Source organism: Pseudorasbora parva, chromosome 15, assembly GCF_024679245.1.
Source record: "Pseudorasbora parva isolate DD20220531a chromosome 15, ASM2467924v1, whole genome shotgun sequence".
In the NCBI taxonomy this organism is placed as follows: Eukaryota; Metazoa; Chordata; class Actinopteri; order Cypriniformes; family Gobionidae; genus Pseudorasbora; species Pseudorasbora parva.
In genome coordinates, this window is record NC_090186.1 from 38,015,188 (window position 1) to 38,042,521 (window position 27,334).

Genomic DNA, 27,334 nt, shown 5'->3' on the forward strand with positions numbered 1-27,334 from the left:
TTTTTAAAGTGACTGGTAACTCATACCAACTTAATTGTATCAATCTAGTTTGGGACAGGTAAACACTAATGCAGATTAACATTAACGGCGAGTGTACACCTCAAATCTTGGAAAAGCTACAGCATGGCAAGAGTATTTAAACAAATTTATAAGGGAAAGCACATTTCAGGTGCTATGACTGGCCACCATTTGAATTGGGGGGGGGTAGATTAGGTAAACTATTTGAAAAATGTACAGAATAAAAACTTAAGGTATAAGGTCAATGCAATTCACTTAAACGGCTTTTCCACAGCAAATTAATTAATTTTCTCAGAGCACACATTTTTCAAAACTATATTATATAGTGCACTGCACTAAGGTTTGAGATGACCAGAAGGAATAAACAATCAGACTGAGGTGTGGGGTGTGAAGGTGCTTTAATAAGTCAGCAACCTTAAATCAAGGTCAGCTAACTAACCAGCAGTCTAACCATGACTAGATTAACAAGTAAAAAAATTCACATGATGGTTACAATAAAAAGCATCTAAAAGGAGGCTAGTAATCATTTGAAATGCTAAAAACATTGCTTGTGCACTAAAATTCCTCAGACATAAATTGAGAATGAATGGGTGTGCACTTAAAGCATGTCTGCTTCAAAAAAAAAAAAAAAAACCTTCCTTAGAATAGGCATGGTATAAAAAGTTTTTTAAAAAAAGTTTTAAAAAAAGTTCAAACGTTTGTGTCGGTGTATCAGGTCTACGCCACACGCACGTCACGGGCTTGAAGTGAGTCGAGATGGTTGAGACAGGCCTGAGCGCATTGTAGCACCATTCCCTTCAGCGCCTCCAGATAGAGCTCCTGACCCGAGTTCAGGTACAGCCACATGAGTCGACTCAGCTGCGCTGGCAGAGAGTCCCCGTGTAAACTCTCTGTTCAAACACAAAGCAGAGACACTGGCGATCAGCCTTTCATAACCTAACCAACTTTCGTCTTTGGATTGCCCAAGACAAAAATAAAAGCAAGGTGGCTGATGTACACAATACAATTTGATTGTAAATGTTTATAAGTAGTATTTATTTGTACATTTCCACTGTAAAGTATACACATGGGTTAAGGTTAGAGGTAGGTTCAGGTTTATTACCCGGTTATTGTAGCCTAGAAATCTAGACGCACCCTAGCGGCAGCAAATCTAATCTGCCGCGAGTCTCGTCTAGCAACTCTCAATACACTTCTGAGATGTAAAACGCCAAACTCTGGTCAGGCCAATCACATCGTGTATAGAGTCGGTGGGCGGGGCTTAACTTAATGATGGCCGAATTGCACTTGCGTCAGTGTGCTTCTAGTAAACAAAGAGGCTGGTGAACGGCAGTCTTTCGAATCAACTCAAAGTCTTCCAGAGTCGCGGTCAAAGCTAAGCTTTTCTCTGAGAAAACAAAGAACGGCACTGAAGTCATTCTTAAGAAGAGAAGATGTGTTCAGAGTTTTGCCGACCGGATACGGCGAAAGTTTAATCTGTCAACGAGCTCTGTTTCACCTCCGTTGCTCAGGTTGGTTGTAGCGCCATCCAATTATGTGCACGCCGTGCAGAGGGAGTGTTAAAGACAACCGTTTATCCCGCCCCTCGGATTGAGCCCTGTCAATGGTGAGTTTGCAGACCAAACATCTTGATGTGGGTCTGGCTTTGTCAGGCTACTGTTATTGTAATTACTATAATAAGTACATGGTAGCATTTTACAGTTTTGTCCCCCATGTACATACTGTTAATACTATACAGTATAAAGGGTAATACTAACTAATTTGACCTTATTGTATAATGTATTAATTAACCATGAGCAGTATATTTGTTACTGGATTCTTTCATCTTTGTTAAATGTTAGTTAATAAAAACCCAGCTGTTCATGCTAGCTCAGTTCATTAACTAATGTTAAGATTTTAAAGGATAACTCCGGTGAGAAATGACCCTAGGGCTAATTAACAGATGGTTACTGAGTAGATCGTTCTCTGGGATGCGTTTTCATGAAAATCAAATGTGAAGAGTTTTATCTCTAAAAACAGATTAGTTTATAACGCTTGTCTATGGGGCAAAGGGTAAGTTATATTAAATCGCTAGTTAATACCACTAACAAGGCTGAAAATAGCCTCATACTAACACGGTAGCATAATGAGGGTCCCTACATGCAAACCGAAGCATTGAGAACTTTGTTTTCCAAGATGGCTGATGTTTGTATACACATAATGCACTGTGTTTATAAAATTATCTTCTTATTAAACTGTTTGTACACTTACAGTCTCGACGAGTCGAGCCACGAACGCTGTGGTAAGCAAGCTGGTCGATAGGAATTAAGGTTGTGAAATCTAATTACATGGACATTTTTATTTAGATTTATTTATTTTCTCTGTTACGTTCAGTGCTTTCTTCCGGAAACAACAGCCCATATGAGATTCCAAGTCACAGTTCATCACTCACAGCGTTTGTGGTTTGTCTCGTCGAGACTGTTTTCCAAGATGGCTGCTGTCTGTATACGCGTAATGCACTGTTATAATAAAGTATCTTCTTATTAAACTCTTTGTACACTTACAAAGTTCTCAATGCTTCGGTTTGCATGTAGGGACCCTCATTATGCTACCGTGTTAGTATGAGGCTATTTTCAGCCTTGTTAGTGGTATTACCTGGCGATTTAATTTAACTTTCCCTTTGCCCCATAGACAAGCGTTATAAGCTAATCTGTTTTTAGAGATAAAACTCATCACATTTGATTTTCATGAAAACATCCCAGAGAACGATCTACTCAGTGTCCTTTAATGATGCATTAGTAAATGTTGAAATGAACATTAACAAATATAAATAAATGCTTTATAAGTGCAATTCATGTTAACTAATGAACCTTATTGTAAAGTGTTACAGTATAAAGTGCTACCATTATTTTTATACAATGTTTCACTATTTTACAGTTTGTGTAATTACGGTAACTTTTTTCAGATCAACTTAATGTGGTTCAGATAACAGTTTATTGATTCAACCACTCCATATAATTATTTTTAATTAGTATATGCAATTTTAAATGGACACAATTAAGGGAACCTTTACAAAATACAACCTTAAAGAGTCATTTACATTGTAAAAATGATTATTGGTTCAGCTTAAGTGTACCTAAGAAAGTACTGGGTAATATGACAACTGCATGGGTTAAGTTCAGGCTAAGGGGTAGTTTCAGTGTTATTACCTAATATTATAGTATTTACAATAACTGGGTAGAAGTACATAGCATGAACAGGACGAATAAAGTGCTACCAATATTATTGTTACTAAGCATTACCCATCGATAAAGTTGTTGGGCTTTTTAGTGCACAAATCTGTCAAAGTCTCATTTTCTGTGATGCATCTCAAGCATAGGCTGTTTGATATCGAACGATACAATTTGATAGGTATCAGCCATTGTAACCATCCACTTACCTAGAGCTCTACAAACAAACCTTAATGTTTCTCACCTCACCGAAGATTAGATTGCAGAAATCTCTAGTCCGGTAGATTTGAATGGACTATAAATCTGTCAACTATTTTTTAGACGGTAAACAAGACAAATTGCCTCGAGACAGAGCCTGCAAATAAACGGTGCATCATTCCTCACGCCGCTGGGTCACGGAGGGACGGAACCGCTCCCTAATAAATCCTTATCAAATTTCACAGCATTCCATCGTCAATACCACTGATGGATCGCTCAGACAGGAAGAGGTGGATTAAAGCAGACTGCAGATTTGCTGGATGGTTTACTAGTTGAACCACAGAAAGGAGGCACTGTACTAATTAAAGGATGACAGTTTGCTCATTTGATTCAAATCCATTTCATTTAACAAATGTTTTGAAGTTTAAGACAACTACAGACAAAAAAAGTAGTATTTAAAAAGTTAGACCGAGTGGAACAGCTCCTCGAACAAGAAAAAAAAAAAAAAGGACGGGACTTGAATATTACAATCAATTACCAAAAGACAAAATCAAGTGTGTTTACTGGCATGGGGAAGTTACTTTGATTTTGATTATGAGAGCACATGATTTTTATATTTAAAAAATTAATTAAACGACTAAGCACTGTTAATCCAACCCTAATAGCTGCATTTAGGGCTTGTATGATTAAGATATTTACTAGTCATCACCCAGAGAAGCGTAACCTAATGTTTGACGGGTACTGAACAGGCACTTACACAGTTCATGACATTTAGCATTAGCAGAATCTTTCGCTTCAAAGCGCTTTTAAGAGTGTGACTTGTGTGTGGTCGACCGTTCACAGACGACGGAGGATTAACACCACCACACTTAAAATTTGCTGAACCAAGATGAACTGAGAAAAGACTGCATCAGCTACAAAAACAACAGATGTTAATTAGAGGAGTCTAATGAGCAGAAATACAGAAGGGCAGCAAAGCATCAGCCAGGCTTACAAATTGAATACGGGGAGAAATCAGAAAGTGAGCCGAGTTTATATTATGAATGGGTGGCTTCTGTTAGAGCTGCAAGATTCTGAATAGATCGAGAATAACGACTTTCAAATACATCAGGATTCTGAACAGACAGCTAAAAATAAGATGCAATTTAGAGGTTCTGACAAATGGCGATTCAGTGACTCGGATCCTTCACTGGTTTCATTGCTGGATGAATTCATCTCTTGAAACGATTCACGACAAAACCATTGACCAGTCACTTGTCACCTACAATGTTCCAATGACATTTTTATTGGAAGTGCCAAGTTACTTTCAAAAGGTGATTAGCTCCATTTATTGTTTCTGTAGAGTGTTTATATCAGAGCGAGAACCCTTTATCCCCAGACTTTGAATATCCCCGGACTTTGACTCATTTGAATATTTGTACTGGAATTAACGATACTGTGAGGTTGAAAAGTAGTGTGTGGTTTGTGAAGCCGTGTTATATCCACGCATGATAGCCTTTCTCTGGGTCAGCGACAGCGCAAACTCACATTTGAGTGTTTCCGGTGTGATTGTCAAAGTTTAACAGACAGGCAAATCATTGTCGAGATGAGATCATGTGGCTGTTTGAATCGAGATTGCGATGTTTTTTGGTTATTTTTAATAATATGAAATCTTGATTTAGCGGTTCTCTCTCATTTTAATTATTTTGTCTTATTTGCAATCATTTTAAGTAGTGATGGGTATTGACATTTCATGATTCGATTCGATTTCTATTCACAAGCTTTCAATTTGCTTTCCATTCAATATTGATTTAGAAGATACAGATCAGATCTTATCAGATACAGTACATGGCAAATTTGAGAGGGAGGGATATATAAAAATAAAAAAAGGAAACCAATGCTGTAAACTATAAGTACCAACCAGTTGGTACTACATTATGTTATATCTATAGAATGTTAAAAATAACTTTGTATACAAACACTTAATTACACAAGATATAACTACCATCATTTCTACTCCAATTGTTATTTGGAATAAACATTTAAATGGTGGCTGTCAAAATGATTTAGTTAAACATTAAAAGCATTAAATATTGAAGATCTTAAATATATGCACCACACGACAAATTCATTATAATTTTATTTAAATGCTTCTCTCTAGAGTTCATTTTCTAGCTCAGTTTTGAGGTAAATGTTACATGACATTGCTAACATGGCGTTTTATTGATGTCTTTCTGTGGTTAAAACACTGATTGAGCAATTACGTGTGGCGCGATACAGATTTTCGGTAAGATGTACTCTTAACATACCTAAAGATGTACATGCTCATTTTGCACTCCAAGTGATCATCTCATCCACTTTAAATACCAGTTCACATGGGCTCCGTCGTGCCGCTTCCCTTGAGCTGAGGCGCTACTGCGATCGGTCATGCCACAGAGCGCCAAAACCGGTATTTTTGGAATTTGAAGAAGAAAAAAAGAAAAAAAATCCACTTGGAATTTTGAGACTGTGCTTTTTTTACTTTGATATGAAACAAAGATTATGCCGATTTATTGGACGCGATTATATATATATATATATGGACTTTTTTTTTTTTTTTTTTTAAAGGGACAAGCGAAAAAAAAATTTACTTGTCCAACGGACAAGAGCCTGAAAACAAAAAATAACTAGAAAATCACCAAAATGCACGAATGATTGTACAGTAATTTAGTGTAAGTGGTGATCGATAGTGGTGGATAATAATATTTGATGAACTGACGATAAGGTCGCGCTGTTGACACTCTTGCAGCCTCTCGAGCATAGACAGTAAAAGAAATGGACCGAGCGATCCCATTGACGTCAACGGCGAAATAATGAAGTCAACCAAGGGGCACTCACTTCCTGATGGCTGAGCGAACTGCGCAGGCTCAGACTGAGCTTGACGACGTAGATGTGACGTGAGCCTCCTGTCTGACAGCTGTAGGTCTTCTAGTAGTTGTGGAAAGTGAAATCTAAATCACGTTGTTTAAATATTTTCTCCCGTTGCTTTTGGCTCACTATCGGCTTCTCCCCATTCTTCCCCCTTGACTTTATCAGACTTTATGTCTCCACGTCCCCCCGACTGTCTCATAGACAGTAAAAGATTGTTTCTGAGCGTCTCTTCCTGTCTATACGGTAATTTCTCAACTGTGCGACAGAGTCGCTTTGGTTATGACGCAATAGTTAGCCTATTTTTACAAAAACAGCTTCTGCGGGGCGATAGTGTAAGATACAAGGTAACGGAGCCTTTTATACATTGTCGTGTTTCTTTAGAAATAAACAATGGACAAATGGAGTCTTTAAATGTCTCAGATGTAAAGTTATTCACTGTCAGAGTGACTCAAAAATGAATGGGAGTCAATGGGATGCTAACAGCAGGTGATGGCTTGGTTAGCAATGGCAGCCCCTAGGGGTGGAACGCTTTCCGAGTGCTAGATTACCCCCTTGCTCTCGAGGAGAAATTACAACACTAGAGCGGTTAAGCTGTTTCCTGAATACCATCACGACTGGGAAGCAGTGCCATTTTATATGGCAGCTTCATAAACAATTAATTAACATTCACTTACATTTACATTCACTTAAAGTCACTTACATTTTAGATGCAACATTGAGTGCTTTTGTTCTATTTCAGCAGCGAAAATCATTCACACACAGCAGAACCGTAATGCGCGTCTCACAGCACGTGTTACTGACCGATTCAGTGTTTGAAAGAATCGTTTGAATGAACGACTCAATGGCCGACTCATTAAGATGGCCACCTGCTGCCACCTACTGGAGGTTTAGTTTCATGTTTAAACATACTTTCTAACATTTATGTGTCTATTCAAAACATTATTTATGGCAGTTGTAATTTTTCATTGTAAATTATTTATTGTTAACAGCCCTTATAGTGTCTTAATTTAATATATTGATCAAATTTAACAATATAAAATTAAACCTGAAGCATAGCCTAAGATTAGGGGGAAATGCCCTTTATAAAAAGGTAAAAATATCACAAATTTGAAATTATTCAATAAAAAAAAATTAAAATAAAAATTCACAAATATGCAGATTTAAATATGTCAAAGCTGATTGAACACTGGTGAGAATATTGCTTCAGAATAAATTAGTTACAACACGCACAAAAAAAAAAAAAACTTTCCAAGCAATTTTTTTTTACTCAGACAAGTGAATGAACGATTTTGAACAGGAACATGCTTAATGTCAGCCCTGTGTATGTGTGTATGTTTATATATATATTTTTTTATCAAATATATTTGTTATTTTTTTAGCCAGCCCTAATTTTTAGTCATCTTGAGGCCCCCGCCACAGATTGAGAGCCAGTGATTTAGATGGAAAGGGTCATTTTAGGTCTGTTGTACAACACGTGTTTGTTGAACCCACCTTGAGAGATCTTGGTGTCAAACTCCAGCAGTGTGTAGAGCGATTCAGGAAGCAACTGTCTAGCCCAGATGTTCTCCTCCAGGTAAATCCAATCTCGGATTATCCTCTTTCTACGCAAGAAACCTTGCACATGATCCAGGTACACCGAATTACCAGACACCAGATAAAGCCTTAAAAAAAAAAAATTAATAAACATTAATGAAAGCAACGACACAGCTAATTATTTGTTTGTGTCATTAGCTTGGGAAATAAGACAACTTTCATTAATAAACCAATAAGAGAATTAAAAAGCAAAAACAACATAAAAGCCAAGCACTTTTGAACAACGAAGCATTCATCTTCACATTCTCTGGATATTTCCTTCTGTATAATGACTGTTACAGCTTCAAACAACCCCTCTGGATGAAAAACACTTAAGAAAACAGCGTGGGCTTGCGTGTTTACTGCGCACAAATTCAAACATATACCTCTTCAAATATGAATTGGATAAATTTAAAACCAGCACTGATGGCTTGAATGCTAATGACCAATTAGAGGTTCTTCTCATGTAGTTCAGCACTTTTCTGCCATTTTACTTGCATGAAAATATTTAAATCCAGTATCAATCACTGCATGCTGAAAAAGCACCATGCCATTCAGTCATGTCACTTCACCATTTCGATCACACACACATCTGCTTGCGCAAGACCATCGCCCTAAAGGAACATCCCACTTAACTTTTCACACCACTGATCTTGGTTTACTCTAATGCTGTGGGCTAGGGCTGACTTTAGAGCGGAGTTCAGTTCAGCATCGAGATCAGTCGCCATACACTTCAAAGATGCCATTGACTGACTGCAGGCTATTTTTTTGAAGCTGCCATCTCCACCCAGTGCACTCTCAAAGCTTCAAAGTCCAGTCTGAAAGCCAACCACTGTTAAAAGCTCAACGTTTTCACCACTCGTTTAAAGGAAAGTGATTTGAGTAACAAAGCAACACTTTACAGCCTGAAGAGCGATCAATGGGAAATGCTGTGTTTACAAGCAAATTAGCGTGTCACTAACCCGATAATTGGGACAGCTTTATAAACAAAATGTTGCATCAGTTAAAAAACTATAAAAAGCTTTGCAAAACGTTCTTCACGAACAATGTGCTGGACTATAAATCTCTATCAATATTAAACCTAAGCCGAATAAATCTATTTTAAGTTAGCTTGGGGTACATTTAAACAACAACGTACTAACTACTAACAGAAAAGTTTTTCCTTTGCATTTAAAAAGTTTCCCATACAGACGACAATGCCGTCGAAACAATCACGGTTCACACGGATCCACAAAAGGTGACTAAAAATGATGTCACTTTGTAGGGGAACACTACACGCCTACAGACTGAAGATAATACAACACGTGCATGACGTCAGTTCACAATTGTGCGTTTTTGTACTTTAGACTACATGATGTTAACAGTGAGTCTAAGTTTCACTATGAAACCCGCTTTCAAAAGTGTGTCTTCAGCCACCCAAAAGATGTCACAGATGTCATTTAATGCATTTTGGCCATTCATTTACAAGTTTAGTGGAACAGTTATGTAAAAGCACTGCGCGCACACACACACGCGCACGCAAGCGATAACGGAGCAAGCAAGCGTAAACGCAGACCGAAGCAGGACTGACTTGTAGTAGGGGAGCGTCTCAATCATTTTCCAGTTGACATAATTTGCAGCAGTCTCCTCCAGCGTACAGACACGGGTCATCTGGACTTTGGCCACCTGCCAAAAGCGTTCGTGCTCAATGAGCGTCTCCTGCATCTCCCGCCTCAGCAGAAGATACACACCCTCCAGTGTGTCTTCATAAACCTGCCAACGACACGTCATTACATCAGCAAGTGCGACTGACCTTGCTCCCAAAATAGTGTATGCATAAGGGAGCAGGCCTAAATTTGCATATTCATTAGTCAAAAATATACATTATGAAATGCTAACTGCACATTACTATGGTACATCCAAATCTTATTCTCAAAACTGTATATTTAAACTGTGCGCTCTGCATAACTTATCAGTTCCAAAGAATCCATGAAACAAGTCATTAACCTCCGCTGGTAAAAATTAAAATTCACATTTAATGTGTCGGATCCTTTCCGTGTCCTTGAATGGTCACGTGTTGTAAAATAGTGTATAATATGGGAGGGTTTGTATGCTCAGACGTGCAATGTAATTGACTGAGACATGCACCGATACGTCTATAATCCATTTAGGCAGCCATTAGATAGGAGCGTCTGCTCACGCTGTGACCTGTGAAATCATTTTCACTGACTAATGAAATGCAGAGGAAAAGCACTGCTGGAATATTTAAGATCACATCCTCTGAGGAACTTGTTTGGCATTTGAGATGGGGAAGAGGGATATCAGTTGGAATAGAATGGAGACAATCCCTGGAAAGAGTCCTTGGAAAGGCAGCATGTCAAATTTATTCAAAAGCTCAATGCACACTGGGGAGATGACTTGATGCCAAAGATTTTTTTTTTTATTGAAGTCATATCTGCTTCAGACTGAAATATTGCTCAGCTTCCTGCATGCATTCTATGGTCGTACCTTTCGTCGCTTCAGTCTGCCCCAGTCGCGGCCCAAGATCCAGGCCATGAGAGACTTGCACATGGAGAAGTAGTTTGCAACAGTCTGAATCCCTGATGGAAAGAAACAAGTACACTCAGAACATGAGATGATAGTCAAAGAGACTGGAGCAGTAACATGAAATATACAGACGCTTTTCCTGCCAAAGGACTGGTACAGGCATAGTTCCTCAAGAGAGAGCGCCACATGAGACCGACAAAGAACAGAAAACACCTTCAAATACAGCAGGTTGCTTGACTGTTCCTAAGTTTAAGATCTAGCCAATTCTCTACCAGAAGTTGACCAATTCATGCAGATGGATGGGAAGCAAATTTAATTTAAAGCTGCAGTCCGTAACTTTTTGCACTCTAGTGGATAATAAACAGAACCACATGAAGATCTGTCTATGGCGAGTCATACAGGGACTGTGCTCCTCTGCAGCGGTTCCTACCAGACTGCTCTGAAATATAAATATATTAACACACAACCGCACCGTAATGATTCAGTGTTTTTTATTTTACAGTTTTAATTATCCTCGTTTAAAATTTTAATTCATAGACAGTATTCTTTTTTCTCATGCGCACATTACCACTATTTTTATTAATTTCTATGTAAAGCACTTTGAATTGCCATTGACTATGAATTGTGCTATACAAATAAACTTGAACTGTACTGTCTCTCATATGATTTCTGTAAATCTTGAACACACAATTACAGACAGCAGCTTTAGCATCCAAACAAAATCTTACTGAAAGATCTTTATTAGAGAAATAAGATTAATAATAAATAAAATGTATTAATACACCCCTAGTGTATTATAATAATAATAAATAAAATGTATTACTACACCACTAGTGTATATAGATTAATATTGCATCACATTAGATTTAGACAAACAAACACTAATACAATATATATAGTCACTATCCAAGGTACATATTATATTACCATATACTGTATAGTTAATCCAAAATGAAAGTTACTGTGTGAGAAATTCAAGTTTACAGGGTTTTTTTGTCAGCACTACATTGCATAATGTTGAATATAAAATTCATAATAATGAAATTGTGTTTACTAAAAGCACGCAAGCACAACTCTGCCGTCATTAAGTCCCGCCTACCGACTCCATACACGATGTGATTGGCCCGACCAGAGTTTGGTTTTTACAGCTCAGACTGTATTAGGAGTTGCTAGATGATACTCGCGGCAGATAAAATTTGCTGCCGCTAGGGTGCTTCTAGATTTCTAGGCAAACAGTGCACCTCACAATATAACTCACCCAGATTCTCATTTCCCCGGGCCAATCGGCCTCTCCAGTAGTCTTTGGTAATGGGGTGCAGGGAGGCCAGGTACCTCACGTCACAAAGGGTTTCACCCCAGGTGGCCACCTTTCTCTTGCTGTGCTTCTTCCACTGCAGGAATATGGATCGCAGCTGCTTGTTGTACGGAGTCGGCTGACGAAACAACCAGTATGTGAAGAGCCACTGGAACCTGCACTGGATGTATTGATGGTACATGGACTCCAGCTCTGTGTGCTCTAAAATCAATACAAGATATGGTTGTCAATGACAACAATAATGCAGATCAAAGCTAGTTAAAGGGTTACTTCAGTGATTTAGCATTAAGCTTTGCATTTAACCTGGGTCATTAATGTAGCAGAAATTAGGGCTGTGTGATATGGAGAAGAAAAAAAAACAGCTTTTTTTCTCAATTTTAACACAAACAGACATGCAGTTATAATACAATGTCCCATTATAAACGCATTGTGTGAATTTTAAACATATCCAAAGAAAACCAATTAGAGCTTTATCGAACTGATAACACGTCTCTAGAACAGACAAATGGCCAAAATAAAATATATTTATTAATGAGACTAAATGATCTTACCAGTGATTATGTCGCGCTCTCATATTGCGGTCTTTGAATTTGAAATGAGCTGCGGAATAAAATGCATCATGAAACTTTTTCTTTCGTTGATGTGAACTCCGTTAAATGAGCATATACCACAGGAATTGAAGTTAGGATTTATATTCATTTTGCAGAGGTGTAAGGTACAAGACAACCTGTATGTTTTTTTTTTATTTGTTTAGATTGTTTAACTCGTTTCGTTTGCGAGTGCCATTGCGAGGAGTATCAGCCTGCCTCAGCTCATCAAAAAAGCCTTTTACTGTGGTGGTAATAGTACCCTAGGCTAAATTAACCAACATTGTGATGCTTGAAGTGTTTTATATCTATGGATTTTATTAAAGGCAAGACAAATCAAGAGTTGCTTTCCAGAGGCTAAATCGATTAAACATGCGGTTAACTCACTGTTGGACCGCTGGCTGCTTGGTCGTCACTTACATTTTTTAAAATTTAATTTAACAAACAAAATTGCTCTAAACATTTTTCTAAATTAACTTAAGAAACGAAACAAAATATAACTACTTTGACATTAAAAACACACCTGAACTATTTTAATGGTTGCAACAATGTTACCCTAAACACGGGCTCCAGTCAGACTCAGGCTGAGAACTTTGATAAGCTGTCGGACACGGGCCGGGCTAGGGCCTAGATTTGAGGCCCGTGCAGGGCTCCAATCCCACCCCCTCTCAGAAAATACATAAATCTGACATTACGGAGCTATGAGTTTAAAAGCAGCCTATTAAAATGGTAGCCTGACATGGTCATACTCAATTCTAGTCAGAATATGAGTCTGAAACTGCTCCATTGGGCTGTGATTATGGGGCGTGTTTCAACTGAACCAGACCTCAATAGGATAGACCGACAACCAATCAGAGCAACGAAGCGAAGCATTGTCAAATGTCAACAGAGCTCAACTGCACTGTGATTCCAAGTCCGTGTTTTTACCGCGGGTTGTTTTCTATGTCCGTGGGTTGAAGCGACTATTATGTGATATGTAGACCCATGAGGGTGAATTTTAGCAGGCAACCTTGCCCAAATAACACATTTTACCCCCCAAACGCCTTTTTTCAGACAAAACCCAAACATCATTAAAAATATTTTTGGATGACTCGTGATCACAGGTGACCGCAGGCACCTGCTCATTTTGGATCAACCCGTGCATCACTGATTAACGTAGGTAATCAAAACGACAAAAACAACCCAGACTAAAGTGTACAAAATTCGTAAGTTTGTGTATATCCCAGCACCACAATAGCCATTTTTAATTGAAGGATAAGCATGTTATCCATGTATTAAATAAAATTAAAAGAACAAAATGTTTGAATTTGCATGGTGGTAACAAAGGTTTTCTTTTTTGTCATTTTGGCTTTGAATTTTGTTAGAAATATGAACTGAATTTAGAAACAAAATAAATTATTGAAATGAAGACAGCATTTTAAGTGAGAGCATGCAAAATATGTTCTCTGAATCAACGGCCTTTGTGACTGTACACAAATAAAAGTAGACAATTTATGGTTTATAATTATGTCTTGCTCATATCTTTCTGTATGGCTAAAACGTCTAATGTATTGCAAGTTATATCTGCTGCCATAAAGGACAATGTCCATCCTAATGCGCCAACTTCGTCGGCCATGGGTTGAAGAAAATGTAGCCTATTTATTTAGGCTTTGTTTAAAAATTAGCCAATAATATTTTTTTTTTATTTCATATGTTGATATGTTATGCCCAGTCTGTTCCGGTCTCACGCTCAATTTACGGTAGGCGCGCTGATTCTGATTGGTTCGGATAGAATACTTGGAGGGTTGGGCCAGGAGCGCTGAAAAATCGTGCCAAAAAGCCATTTAGAAATCGCACATGCTCAAAATGTGATTTTATTACGATTTTGATTAATCCCACAGCCCTAGTAGAAATAAGTAAGTAGTAATTTGGTGCCTTCTAGACTAAGAAAAGACAGAAAAAAAATGTATCATGGGGTAAAAGACAAATGCTTAAAAAAAAAAAAAATGCCTAAGTACCCCTTTAAGCCGAAACACTTCAATAATACATAGATATTTCAGAAGTAAAGCCTGCACAATTACACCTTTCTGCAACCCTACAGAAGGAACTCAAACTACTGGTGGAAATTTAAAGACCTTTAGATTGACACTGACCAGGACACACCACATCCTGTTCAAAGTTAACAGCTATAAAGCATGGCCTTTCATTTACTAGTAGTGTATTATATGATACAGGAACTAGCAGGTGAATGTGAACTATGAGTCACTGTCCTTTACCAGGAACATCACACAGCACATTCCAATTCTCCGATCAAGGGTCCATCAGCAGTTTGAAGTGATCCACCAGCGCAAAAAAAAAAAAAAAGATAACTTCACCCTTCTTCAAAAAAAAAAAAACCCATTACTTTCAGAAGGAGAATGAAAACATATACATCAAAGACATAAAAGTTCAACAATAGCACCCAGACACCCTCATGTCCCGACTCCCTTTGGGTAAGTCCACAGTATAAGTGCAATTACAAACCAGCCATTCATTTACTAAATGCACTGCAAAAAATCTAGTAGACTGGATTCACTCCAGCACTCAAAAAGCACTAAGGTAAGGTGATGCATAATATACTACATTTTCAGAAATATTAAAATCACAATATGCGCAACATTGGTTAATACACTTTTTATTTTGCCATTAAGCGTCCTAAAGACCTTGCAATTAGACAAGTTTTACATCCAATCACAACCTGTTCCCTAATGCCCGGTACACACTGGGTGCTTCTCAATATCCCTCCTCGTTTCCTCGCTCCTCCGTCCTCCATCCTATGACCCGGAAACCGATGGAGCTCAGCCATCTTGTAGATCTCAATTCTCTAATTGCACCGCGAGGAGGGAGGAGTGAGGAGGCTTCCTGAGGAGTCATGTGCGAGGATACACTGGAGTATCCTTTGTGGAAGTGGTTTATCGACTAAACGTGATGCACAAATTCTCTAATGTTTAAGAATCCTGACTAAATCCAGCGGTGCAGTCATCAAACTGACACCGCTTTAAAGTGACATTAAAGGGAGCGAGGATATCAATTCACTTGATTCAATTCCTCCGTCCTCGTGTCTTTTCCTCGCGTCCTTCCCTGGCCTCCTGAAGGGGCGGAGCTGAGGAGCGAGGAAAGGAAGCTAGGAAAGGAAACAAGGATGCACAAATAAGAATTGGGATGCACCCACTGTATGATTTTGGGCTGACCCAGAAGAAAGATGACCAATCGTGGTGATTTATGTGGTTGTGCTCCTAAAGAGTTGTCCTATGTTGTACAGTGAGAGAGTATCAAAGAAGGCCATTATCATTATCACGGTCTCAGACCAAAGATAGCCTGCAATAATATTCTCAGCGTCAGAAATTTAGCATGATCAACTCAGAAAGTGTTTGCTGCTATGACCTACGTCCACTGACTAGCCAATAAAAATGCAACATGAAATGGTGTATTGATAAACAAAAATTTAAAACTACTCCCCTCAAGATCCATTTGTATAATTGACTTCCCAAGTTGCCCTCTTTTGCCTACCTCTTTTCAGCTCAGGTAAAAACCACAATTGCCAAATTGTGATTTACCTGACTATTCGTTTACCACTAGCTACACATGCGGATTAGGATTTGTTCTTCTATATAGGGCTGGGCGATATGACGAAATATATCGTCTGGACGATAGAAAATGTCTATCGTTTTATATAAGGCTCTATCGCTTACGCCACGATAAGGCGTTTATGGCAGAATTTCACGTCAAGATGCACCTCACGCCACGGCATGCCCATGCACACTGCAATACATAAACACACATGGAGGAAGACGGTAGTAGACGCGGTTCAGACCAGGGTAATTATCAGAGTAATGATGCCAGAGTGGTGGCAAAAGTGCTCGAAACACACTTCAGACACAGACGCTGCAGCGGGCTTTTACGCGTGGCACACCATAGCCATATATTGAAATATTTTAATGGCAGGTGTAGGGATGGCGAAAACTAAACATTTTCTTGACCGACCACCGAGCCTCATTAGCCGGTTGAAACCGGTTAACCGATTAGTTTAAAATAAGCTGCGCTATTTGAAATAACAGCCGCGAGCCGCGCTCCCTCTGTCTCTCTCTCGCTCTCACACACACACACACACGCGCTGCCGCCTCCCTTCCACTCACGTCACTTTTTTTAAATCCCCCACAGCGCGAAACACGAGTCCCGCAAACGCGCCGCAGAGGAGCTTGTTTGTAATCAGAGGACAAATGGCTCCTTAGTTTCGAAATGGTTTGGTTAAGGTGATCGCGTTGTAAATAAAGGCGTTTGTCTAGCGTTAGAAGATCATTTGAAACATTGCCGCGGCTCATTCAAGAAAATGACAGCTCCGAAGAGACGCCGCTTTAGCTCGAGGTAGTGCTAACAATAATAATAGAGATAATAAAGAAAGACGATCAACACCTTATGTGTTCCCACTGAAATGAAGATGTAATATATTTCCAAATGTAAGCCCATCTTATGCGGAATGACGCTCCATCCTGTCGTCTGCCCTGACTCTAAGCTCGAGTGTTTACTTTTTGCAAACCTTGTGAGCGCGCAAACCCAAACGCTGTGACCTCGCGCCAAATGTTCTTATTGGTTTATTAAGTACAAACAGGCGAGTTATGAAAAAGTGAGTGCGAGGGATATGTTCAATCACACAAAAAGATTTTGGAATGAGACGGCTAACTGTAGCGTTTAGCCCACTGTATAATAGCCTAATTTAGAGATCACTTTTTTATTTATTTTAACCGACAACTTTGATCGGTTAACGTTGATATGGTCAGCCATCGGTCAAACGGTCATCGGTTAACATCCCTAGGCAGGTGATAACTTTACCAACAGTCTTGCTTGAAAAAAAGGTTCTAAATAAAAAAAAAAATGTAGTCCATACTACCTTTATTTGTTTTGTAGGCTATATCATTTCAAACTGCATTTCCACATTGCAATTTTGTATAGACTATTCATAAACTGAATTAACAGAAAAATTGCTATATCGTTATGTATATCGTTATCGGGATATCAAATGAGCTATATCGGGATATGAAATTTTGGCCATATCGCCCAGCCCTACTTCTATACTAACTTGCATCATAGCCTACGATTCAAACGAAGTCATCATCATACGGTATACATATATTTCATACCAGAGTTTTAGATCCATGTCAGTGTTTTGAATGATCTAATAGGATTGCAAAAAAATAAATAAATAAAAAATCAGTCAGTCAGGCATACAGACAATTTTTTTTTTTTTTTTTAAATCTCATTTAAACAATAATCAATCTTGATTAAACTTTTTTTTTTTTTTAAACAAGAGAGAGATATGTTACATTTATTTTCTCAACTTATACTTTAAGATGCATACAGTACATTTATTTATAAAAAAAATGTTTTATTCATCCATTGATTTAACTTTATTTTTACACCCTCTAAACATTTCCACTGACACCTTAGCACTCCAATGTATCCCCTAGGGGCCCTCAGAACCCATTTAAAAAGAAAAGAAACCCTGCCTTAGACAAGGATACAGGTCTACAAACTGCTACGTTCCAGACTCAAGTTATATAAAACAGTTTTCATGTTTTATTAAATGGGATGCAAATCTCTCACCATTGTTCTGGTGTTGGCTGAGAACATGCTGGAAGACCAGCGAGGCACTACCATGATGCTTCAATGCAAGATGATAAAGCTCCCTCCATTCAAACTTGAGGGCGTCACAATCTTCAGTTCTCTCTGGGAAACAATAATAAAGCATGTTAAACTTAAATAAACATGGCAACCTCAGGTGATAGCTGAGAATATGACAACCTTGGAGTTTGTCCTGGAACAAATCTGTGGTGACACCCCACAAGTTCTCCACTTCACTGCAGGGAAGCCTCACTGAGGGCAAGGGGACACTTTCCTCCAGCACAAGCCACTGGATCCAGTACTTGTGTGGTGCGAGTGGGATTTCCACGAAGAGCTTCTCCTGAAACGCACGGTTACAGTGGATGTTTCTGAAGAGGGATCGCCACATAAAAACCAATCGGAAGGCTGTTTTGGCCGTTACGGGACACCGGGCGTGGGTATATGACAGACTAACCCCGAACGAAACCTGTCAAGAGACATTTGTGAGAGGATTAGCACAAGTGATGGTTGCATTCAATTAGAAAATTGTGGATCAAAATAAAAGAAAACCAAAAAATAAATCCCACAAAGGCTCTTAATGTAATGGGAATATGTAACATGTATTGCTATTAGGCCTAAAAAATATTGGAAGGAACATTGTGGCAATACGTTGTCACAAATGTTTTGCATCCCCAGAGAAACTTAACTCTAACATTGAGAAAACATTTGCAAGAGAACACAAAAGCATTGTAATTGTCCTAATTGCGAGGTGTAGCCTACTCAAGACTTTTCGTTCATTTAGGGTTAGTTCACCCAAAAATGAAAAACAATGAACTGCTCATGAGTTCTCAGTTCTCGGAGCACGTGTTTCAGTTCAGTGAAATGTTGGCGTTAGAGTTACATCTACTTCAGGGGCCGTATTTACAAAACATCTTAAGGCTAAAAGCCAACTTGCCGATTTAGGAGAAACTCTTAAATAATGGTAGCCTGAATGCCAGCCGAACTCAGCCCCGCCCACAAAATGTTTAGGTCGGGCGGTTCGGTCTGGCCTTGCTCCATACAAGAGTAATTATCCCCAAACAGAAACTGTTAGGACCAATGAAATCAGGGCGGGCTTTAGACGATGACGAACAGATGATAAACAGTAACGTAATCATGCACGTCATCAAAGGGGCTTGGATTATATTTGTTCGAATCCTAAACGGAGAGCTTGTTTGTATATGCATTCACCTTCACAATTTCTCTCAGAAATGATGATCATGTTGGGTAAATACTCTGTGTATCATTTAATTTTATTTTTTTTACAACACCGGCAAAGATCGTGTATTACAGCCTGATTTCAGCGCGCATAAGGAAAGGGTTGCCAAGTTTTTACAACAAAACCCGCCAACTACTAGCCCTAAACAATAGCTTCTCAGGGGGGGGGGGGGGGGGGGGGGGATGGCGTTTGAGGGGTAAAATGTGTGTTATTTTGGCAAGGTTAACTGCTAAAATTCGCAATCATGGGTCTACATATCACATAATAGTCGCTTCAACCCGCAGACATAGAAAACAACCATGGGCAACACAGTGCAGTTGAGCTTTGTTGACATTTGACAATGCGTCGCTCCGTTGCTCTGATTGGTTGTAGGTCTATACAATTGAGGTCTTTCCTGGTTTGGTTGAAACACGCCCCATAATCACAGCCCAATGGAGCACTTTCAGACTCATATTCTGACTAGAATTGACCTCGTCAGGCTAAAATAATGAGTGTGTCTGTCCTAATTTTAGGACTCCAAAATGTTTGCTCCAAGAGTATTTCACAAAGCAGTTTAGCACTAAAACTAGATCCTAAATCTGTGAAACACTAGGTCAAGAGGACTGCCAAGTCACTAAAACCAAATCCCTAAACAATCCTAATGGCTGTTGTAGCAATCCGCCAACACTATACAGCATTGAGGCAATATATAAAGTAAAACAATATCAGCATACTTGACGTGCTGTCCGAAGCAATTGAGGGCTCAGAGCTTGGAATTTAGTTCAAACCCAGAGTTCTGTCCCGTATCGCCAAACGGGAGTGAGGAACCGGTGGCAGAGGGATGCAGAAAACTGTGGAGGTAACTAAAGTTAGGTAAGTCAGCTCTTGGCTGTGTATATATACACTGCCTCTCACGCTAATAAGATGGACTCCTCACAAACTTTGTTTATAAAACATAATTTTTGTTGAATTCTGCAATCTCAAGATGCAGACATGTTAGCGTCTGACAATTAGCTGAACATGTAATAGTTTAACTAGTGACACTTATTTGTCTTTATTTCTAATCTTTATTTGAACAAGGCAACGATCTTATTTTAAACATTTTATTTGAATATAGCAAGGTGAAATCTTGTTCAACAAAATATTCATAGAATTAAATCACTGATAGAGACCCTTCCCCTATCAGCCAATCACTGTGGCCATAGTTAGTAAGCGTGATGGCATCAGCCATAGCAACGAGCATCTCACCCTTAAGACTTAAGCCTCAGCATCTTTGTGAATAGATTTTAAGATAAAACTCTTAACTAAGAACTTACGGCCATTTAAGAGAACTCTTACAGCCCCAGGATATTAGTTTCTAGTCAGAGGGACTGTCACTCGTCAGAAAGTGAGTAACTTTAGTAACTTGTGGATCAGCAGCACTAATTTGAGAGGCGAACCGCTTAGAACGATTCAGTCCGATTTGGTAAACTGGTTCGACCAGTTCACAAAAAAAAGAACCGGTTCAAAAGAATGAGTCGTTCACGAACCGGACATCACTAATTGCACACCATTGAGCATTACGCTCCTAAGCATTCTAAACCGCTAGAGGCGCAAAGGGTTACACTTTTTTCAAAATACAGAAAGCAATCAACCTTAAAGGTTTAGTTCACCCAAAAATGAAAATTAGCCCATGATTTACTCCCCCTCAAGTCATCCTGGGTGTATATATTCTTCTTTCAGATGAATAAAAGTGGAGTTATATATATATATATATTTTTTTTACTGTTGCTCTGTTATGAAAGTCCATTTAAAAAAAAAAACATCTGCTCGTCAAATAATATGCTCCACACAACTCCTGGAGGTAAATAAATGCCTTTGGAAGCAAGTAAATAAAATAAAAAATCATCCATACATAAAACTTTTTTAATAAATGTTAGTTAATGTTCTGGCCAATCGCCTTCCGTATTCAGTTTATAGAAAAAGTGTTGAAAGTGCCTCTGCAGTTCAAAGGTTTACGCTACCAGGTAGACGTCTCCGAAAAGGTACTTTCAACACTTTTCCACTGACAGCGATCGGTTGGAACTTTAATTTTTAAAAAAATTTTTTTGCATTTTTATGCATTTTTATGGACTTCAAAAACAGCAACAGTTAATGCCATTATAAAGCTCGGATTAACCAAGGCTTTTTTAAATATAACTCAACTTTCATTCGTCTTGAAGAAGAATGTCTTATACACCTTGGATGATTTGAGGGTGAGTAAATCATGGGCTAATTTTCATTTTTGGGTGAACCATCCCTTTAAATGCATTGATTCACTTCAGAAGGCATTTATTAACCCTCAGGATATATGAGGAGCATGTTATATGATGGACAGATGAACTTAAAAAAAAAAACAGAAGTTGCCAAGCTTGGACATGTTAAATATAAACTCTTATAATAAATTATAATGTAATTTACTTTTACTCTTTAATATAACTATCCCTTTAAATCTTCCCCCTGGCTATGGCATATGATTTAAGTGCCAAAGTTTAAAGTGTTAAAGTATTTCACTGGTTGAAGTGATTGAACCGGAGCGACCACAGCCACACCCAGTAACTTACTATAGAGCGTCCTTTTTATTAAAATATTGTACACAACCCACTGATGACTGTGGATGCACGACAACTTTACAGTCCATGACTATGACACACAGTGCACCACCTTCTGGTATACCATGCATAAATGGCGAATTAGCCTAATTCAAAAGAACCTCATTGTGATGAATTAAAATCTCAGTTTCCAGGCAAATTGTAGCCTACCTGGAAGTGTGTGGTCCACAGAGAGTTGCACGAACAAACTCGGAACAGTAAACTGCACGTGCTGCCGAGCCTCAGCAGCGTCACTGGGTCCAAGTTCCTCAATATAACCAGGAGGACTTCCTCACTTAAATGCAATAAGCCCGTTGTGTTGTCGCTGCTTTCCGAGGTGATATCTGATGTATTCAGATGGAGCTCTTCTGTGGCGGCAGTCAGGCAAGAGAATTGCTCCAGCAACTCACACTCCCAGGTCGTGCTAAGGTCTGCCATACCTGTGCCGGTGTCACCGCCCCGTTTGCAGCCACCTCCGCAGGTGTTAAAGGTTAGGAAGAAACCACCTGAGAGAGGTCACGGGGTGGTGATGAAGGAAAGAGGTCGCTCATGAATATTAGCAGCTCATAAATATAAATGAGGTCACGCCATCTAGGTTCCTTTAAATATACCTGCTTAATCTAATTAACATTCACATAGCAAGCGTTTTCATTCGCCAAGGCAATCGGATAGGTCGAATTGAAACGTTATGTAATAAATATTTATAAGATAAACGCTTAATTTCCCAACAGCTATGACAAAAACGCATTTCTTATTTGCTGTGTTTTGTAATGCAAATTTATTCTACTTGTCTTGCCTATCTTGAAATTCTGTGTTAGAGGTGAACTTGTGTGCATTTTACTTCTAATGTGGTTGCTGTCCTGCACCTATACGCTTTCCCATGGAGTCAATAAAGTATTCTTTTATGTCTATATTTCCCATTGTATGAATTATTTATGTTTTTCTTTTCTATGCTTTCAGCTTTTTAATGTTTTCTCTTTTCAAACAAATTAATAGCCTAAAAGTCTTTTTTTTTAACCAGTGTTATAATGTAAATAGGAACTTATTGTGCAATTTTTGTGCACAATATGCAATATGCAATTATTGTGCAAAGAAATTGTGCAACCCAGTTTCTGTAAGAGCCTGCCTTCTACACAACAGGCATTTGTAACCAGAATGATTCAAGGTTATATATTTCATCACACATTCATTTCATCACATATTTCATCTTTAAATATTTAATTTAAAGGAAAAAGTATAGTTTTCACCATTATGTCAGCTGAGATGCATTAAGGGATAGTTCAACCCAAAATGAAAATTGTCATCATTTACTCACCCAAACCTGTACGAGTTCCTTCTGCTGAACACAAAAAGAAGATATTTTAAGAATGTTGGTAACCAGACAGTAGGCGGTAGGGAAAGTAGGATGGAAAAATACTATGGAAGTCAATAGCTACTACCATCAACTGTCTGGTTACCAACATTATTTAAAATATCTTCTTTTGTTTTCAACAGAAAAAATAAACTCATACAGGTTTGGAACAACACAAGGGTGAGTAAATGATGACGATTTTTCATTTTTGACAATTGCTTTAAGTAAAAGTTTGATTATGATGTGACATTGTTTTGTAATGTCAAAAACATATTCCAAGTCTTGTCACATTCATGTTTTTTTTTTTTTTTTTTTTTTTTTTTTGAGTTTAAGACAAATATACTTTATTTTAAGCAAGTCAGACACATTAAGAATTTCCAATATTTAAATGACAAAAATGAAAAAGAGAAAAAAAAAGAAAAAAAACGTAGATATCAGTTCAGAATAACTTTACACATGTATTGTACTGGATTTTATCCAAATAAGAAGATAATTAAAGACTGAACTGCTTATAAAACAAAGTCAAGTGCCGTAAAATAGTTTACAAGTTTACAATCAATTGCTATTACACAGACTTTAATATTTAATACAAATGCATGTACCCTTCCTTGGCAGAATTAAAACAAAACAGACAATGACAAATATAAAAAAGTGAATATGGTATAACAGTTAAAGGAGGATGAAAAATCACTTCTTTTTTTACCCCTTTTGTATTAGGAAATATTTATACTTTTGAGCAGATAATACAATATGCAATCATGACATGATGTTCAATACTGATGATATTTTAGAAGTCATGATTTCTTATTGGCTAAATGGAACCCACAATAATATTACATGGCAAGGCACTGGCTCAAATCAGCATTTAAAAACTCAGAATGCAGTTTTCCAGAGACATGTCTCATTTTAACATAAATTAAAATATTCGATTCTGTAGTGAGGCGAACCTTGTCAAACTTTCAGATACAATGAACCCTTTGTGCTCGTATAAGAAAGTAAAACATTCACAAGTGAGCATTTGGACAAAACAGTCAGCACAACTCCTTCTAAACACTTAATTTGCCACGGGGAAAGAGGCAATGAGGTGAAATCATCTCTATACATGATGGATCTGATAACTCAGATATACAGAAGTCACTGCTACCTATTGACAGTTCGTGATCACAGTGTACTCATTTGCTACGTGGTTGATTACATCATTCAGTGATCGTTATCTTTCACTTTTCTACACACTGTTGGGCCGGGCAGTGGATGATTGGTTTTGGGAGACCACGCCCACTTCAGGCTACTCGTATACGAGGCTCCTCCTCTATTTCCTGACCCAGGCTCGTATAGGTCACTGAAGGCTCCAGGGGCCCCACAGTGGGCGTGTCTGTGATAGCGTTTCCCGTGTTGCGGAACTGTTTATAAACGCGAGGATCCTGTGCCACGTAGGTGGAGGAGGAGGAGTAGAAGACCAGTCCCAGGACGATGATGAAGAAGGACAGCAGGTAAAGCCCGGAAAACTGCAGACAGACAAACAATATAATCAACTTCATATATTGAATCTACGTCATGATAATTCTTAATCAAACACAGATTTAAAACATAATTCATTACTTTTAAATGGTACTAATTTAAAACTTTAAATCATACACTATGTACTACTTCAAACAGAGCAATGTAAACTTCAGCATGACTTATTAATTCTAAATAGAACACTTATTGAAAACGTTAAATGGTAATATCCTACTCAAAGGGATAGTTCACACAAAAATGAAAATGTATGCTTATCTGCTTACCCCAGTGCATCCAACATGTAGGTGTGATTGTTTCTTCAGTAGAACACAAATTAAGGTTTTTAACTCCAGTGTGCCAGTCATATAATGCATGTAAATGGGTAACAATTGTATGAGAGCAAAAAAAAAAAACATGCTTAGACAACCTGCATAAAAAGCCCTGTGGCTCTAGCCTAGAAATCTAGCGGCAGCAAATTTAATCTGCCCGCGAGTGTCGTCTAGCAACTCTCAATACCCTTTTGAGCTGTATTCCCCTCACTCTGGATGGGCCAATCACATCGTGTATAGAGTCAGTGGGCGGGGCCATAATGACAACGGCCGAGTTGCGTTTGCGTGCTTCTAGTAAACACAGAAACTGGCGAACGGCGGCGGATTTCGAATCAGCTTTGACCGCGACTCTGGAAGACTTGAGTTAAGCTTTTCTCTGAGAAAAGAACAAAGAACGGCACTGAAGTCATTCTTAAAAAAGGAAGATGTGTTCGGAGTTTTGCCGACCGGATACGGTGAATGTTTAATCTGTCAGCGAGCTCTGTTTCACCTTCGTTGCTCTGCTTGGTGGTAGCGCTATCCTATCGTGTGCAGAGGGAGTTTGAAAGACAACCGTTTATCCTGCCCCTCGGATTGAGCCCTGTGTCAATGGTGAATTTCCAGATCAAACATCTTGATGTGGCTACTGTGGCTCATGATGACACATTGATATATTAAGACCCAAAACAACCAGTTTGTGTGAGAAATCTGGCTTTATGTACGTGTAAAGACATCACTTCCGGTATACACGATTTGGCATAGTTTACGCCAACGCCAGAAGTGAATCTCGTACACGACCCCAAGAGCGCGTCGTGTATATTGACCTTACCGGAAGTGAAGCACGTTCCAGGCTGTTGGATTTAGCTACAGATATAAAAATATAAATACAGCTCGAATTCTCACACGAACTGATTGTTTTGTGTCTTAAGATATCAATGTGTCATCATCATGAGCCACAGGGCTCTTTGTGCATGTTGTCTAAGCATGTTTTAGTTTTTTTGCTCTCACAGAATTGTTACCCATTCACATGTACTATATGACTGGCACACAGCAACGGTTGGAGTTAAAAATCTTCATTTGTGTTCTACTGAAGAAACAAACACACCTACTTGTTGGATTTACTGGGGGTAAGCAGATAAACATCACATTTTCATTTTTGGGTGAACTATCCCTTTAATAGTACACTAATTGTGTAAAAGTGCAGTGTTTGTGAATTTTAGCGGCATCTAGTGGTGAGGTTGTGAATTGCAATCACCCAACGCTCACCCCTCCCTTTCGCTTCAGGGGGAATCTGAATGCCAAATCCTGACTGACGAAAGGAGGAGCTGGGGATGGAAGAGGGCAATGAGCTCAAGAGAAACGCAATAGCTGATAATACTGAAGGATCTCATATATGTATGCTGTGATAGACATCATATTCCTATAGGTAGACGTGATCAACAGACAGTCAACTGCTGCAAGCTTGACTAACGTGACCTGCCAGAACTAACGCTATGCTTGATTTTTGTTTGAACTATCCCATGATGCTCTTCTCCACAAGTCTAATGACAACCATTGCAGAGATTGTTTTAAAAAAGTTCACATTATGGTCGTATTTCTTTAGAACGTGAGGAAATCAAACATGGAGACCCAATAGGAGAGATTCCACTGAGAATGAACTAATGAGCAAAAGCAGCAGTTGCATTAGAGACTGAGGAAAGTTTCACTCTCAGTGTGAGTCTACTGTTCAAGGCAAGAAGTCAGCGACTGTACTTATGATTGGATAGCATTCATAAATTAATCATGGTTCAAAATTCATGTTGTGAGACATGCATTACATGCAAATTAATGTCATGGGAAAGCCCATCTCAATGGATCATGGTGGAAGAAAATTTACATTTCCTAGAATTATCTCATTTATTCCAAAGTGTTTATTAGCATGAAGCCAAATTACACGGGTTATATGGAAGATGGAAATTAACACTCATGAAAGGGAGCCAAATCTTCAAATCAGAATTTTGCCCAAGGAAGGTTTTTTTTTATCTTAGAAAGCTTCTAGACTGCTAAGACTCTGCTAAGACCAAACCTTAAAATAACTTTAGCAGCTAAGGTATTTCCAAATAACCAGGTGATCTAAATTATACCCTGGAATAGAATGTAAAACAAAAGCGCACCATTGACAATGAATGCCATTTTTGTACACTGCATTAAAGATTATACTTTGGTCTGCATTATGGTCAAGCAGGGACTCAAAACACTTCAGCGCTTTGAAAATAGCAAAAGCAATCAGGACTTTGAAAACTGAAATGCCAAAGCTTCACACGATTTGCCGTCATTCAATCTCCAAATCACATCAATCGTTTTTCATCCGTAGGGTCTGAGGTGTGGACGAGAATCACAAGAGTGGAGCTGTGCTATGAACAATG

General features: G+C 38.5%; 2 protein-coding genes across 2 annotated transcripts in view; both read right to left on the reverse strand.

Moving 5' to 3' along the window:
* Window positions 1–615: 615 nt before the first annotated feature.
* Window positions 616–22,270, reverse strand: si:dkeyp-114g9.1 (uncharacterized protein LOC555399 homolog). The gene is made up of 8 exons (XM_067418687.1): window positions 21,945–22,270; window positions 18,129–18,414; window positions 17,931–18,053; window positions 11,668–11,925; window positions 10,371–10,462; window positions 9,454–9,635; window positions 7,803–7,972; window positions 616–908 (listed from the first exon to the last, which is right to left on the reverse strand). The coding sequence occupies exons 1-8, from the start codon at window positions 22,209–22,211 to the stop codon at window positions 736–738; spliced, it is 1,551 nt and encodes a 516-aa protein (XP_067274788.1). The 5' UTR covers window positions 22,212–22,270; the 3' UTR covers window positions 616–735.
* Window positions 22,271–23,176: 906 nt separating this feature from the next.
* slc35f1 (solute carrier family 35 member F1) overlaps window positions 23,177–27,334 on the reverse strand; it is a 126,665-nt gene continuing 122,507 nt past the window's right edge. The window contains 1 exon segment of the mRNA XM_067417973.1: window positions 23,177–24,629. Coding sequence (XP_067274074.1) covers window positions 24,405–24,629 — 225 coding nt within the window. The 3' untranslated portion in view covers window positions 23,177–24,404.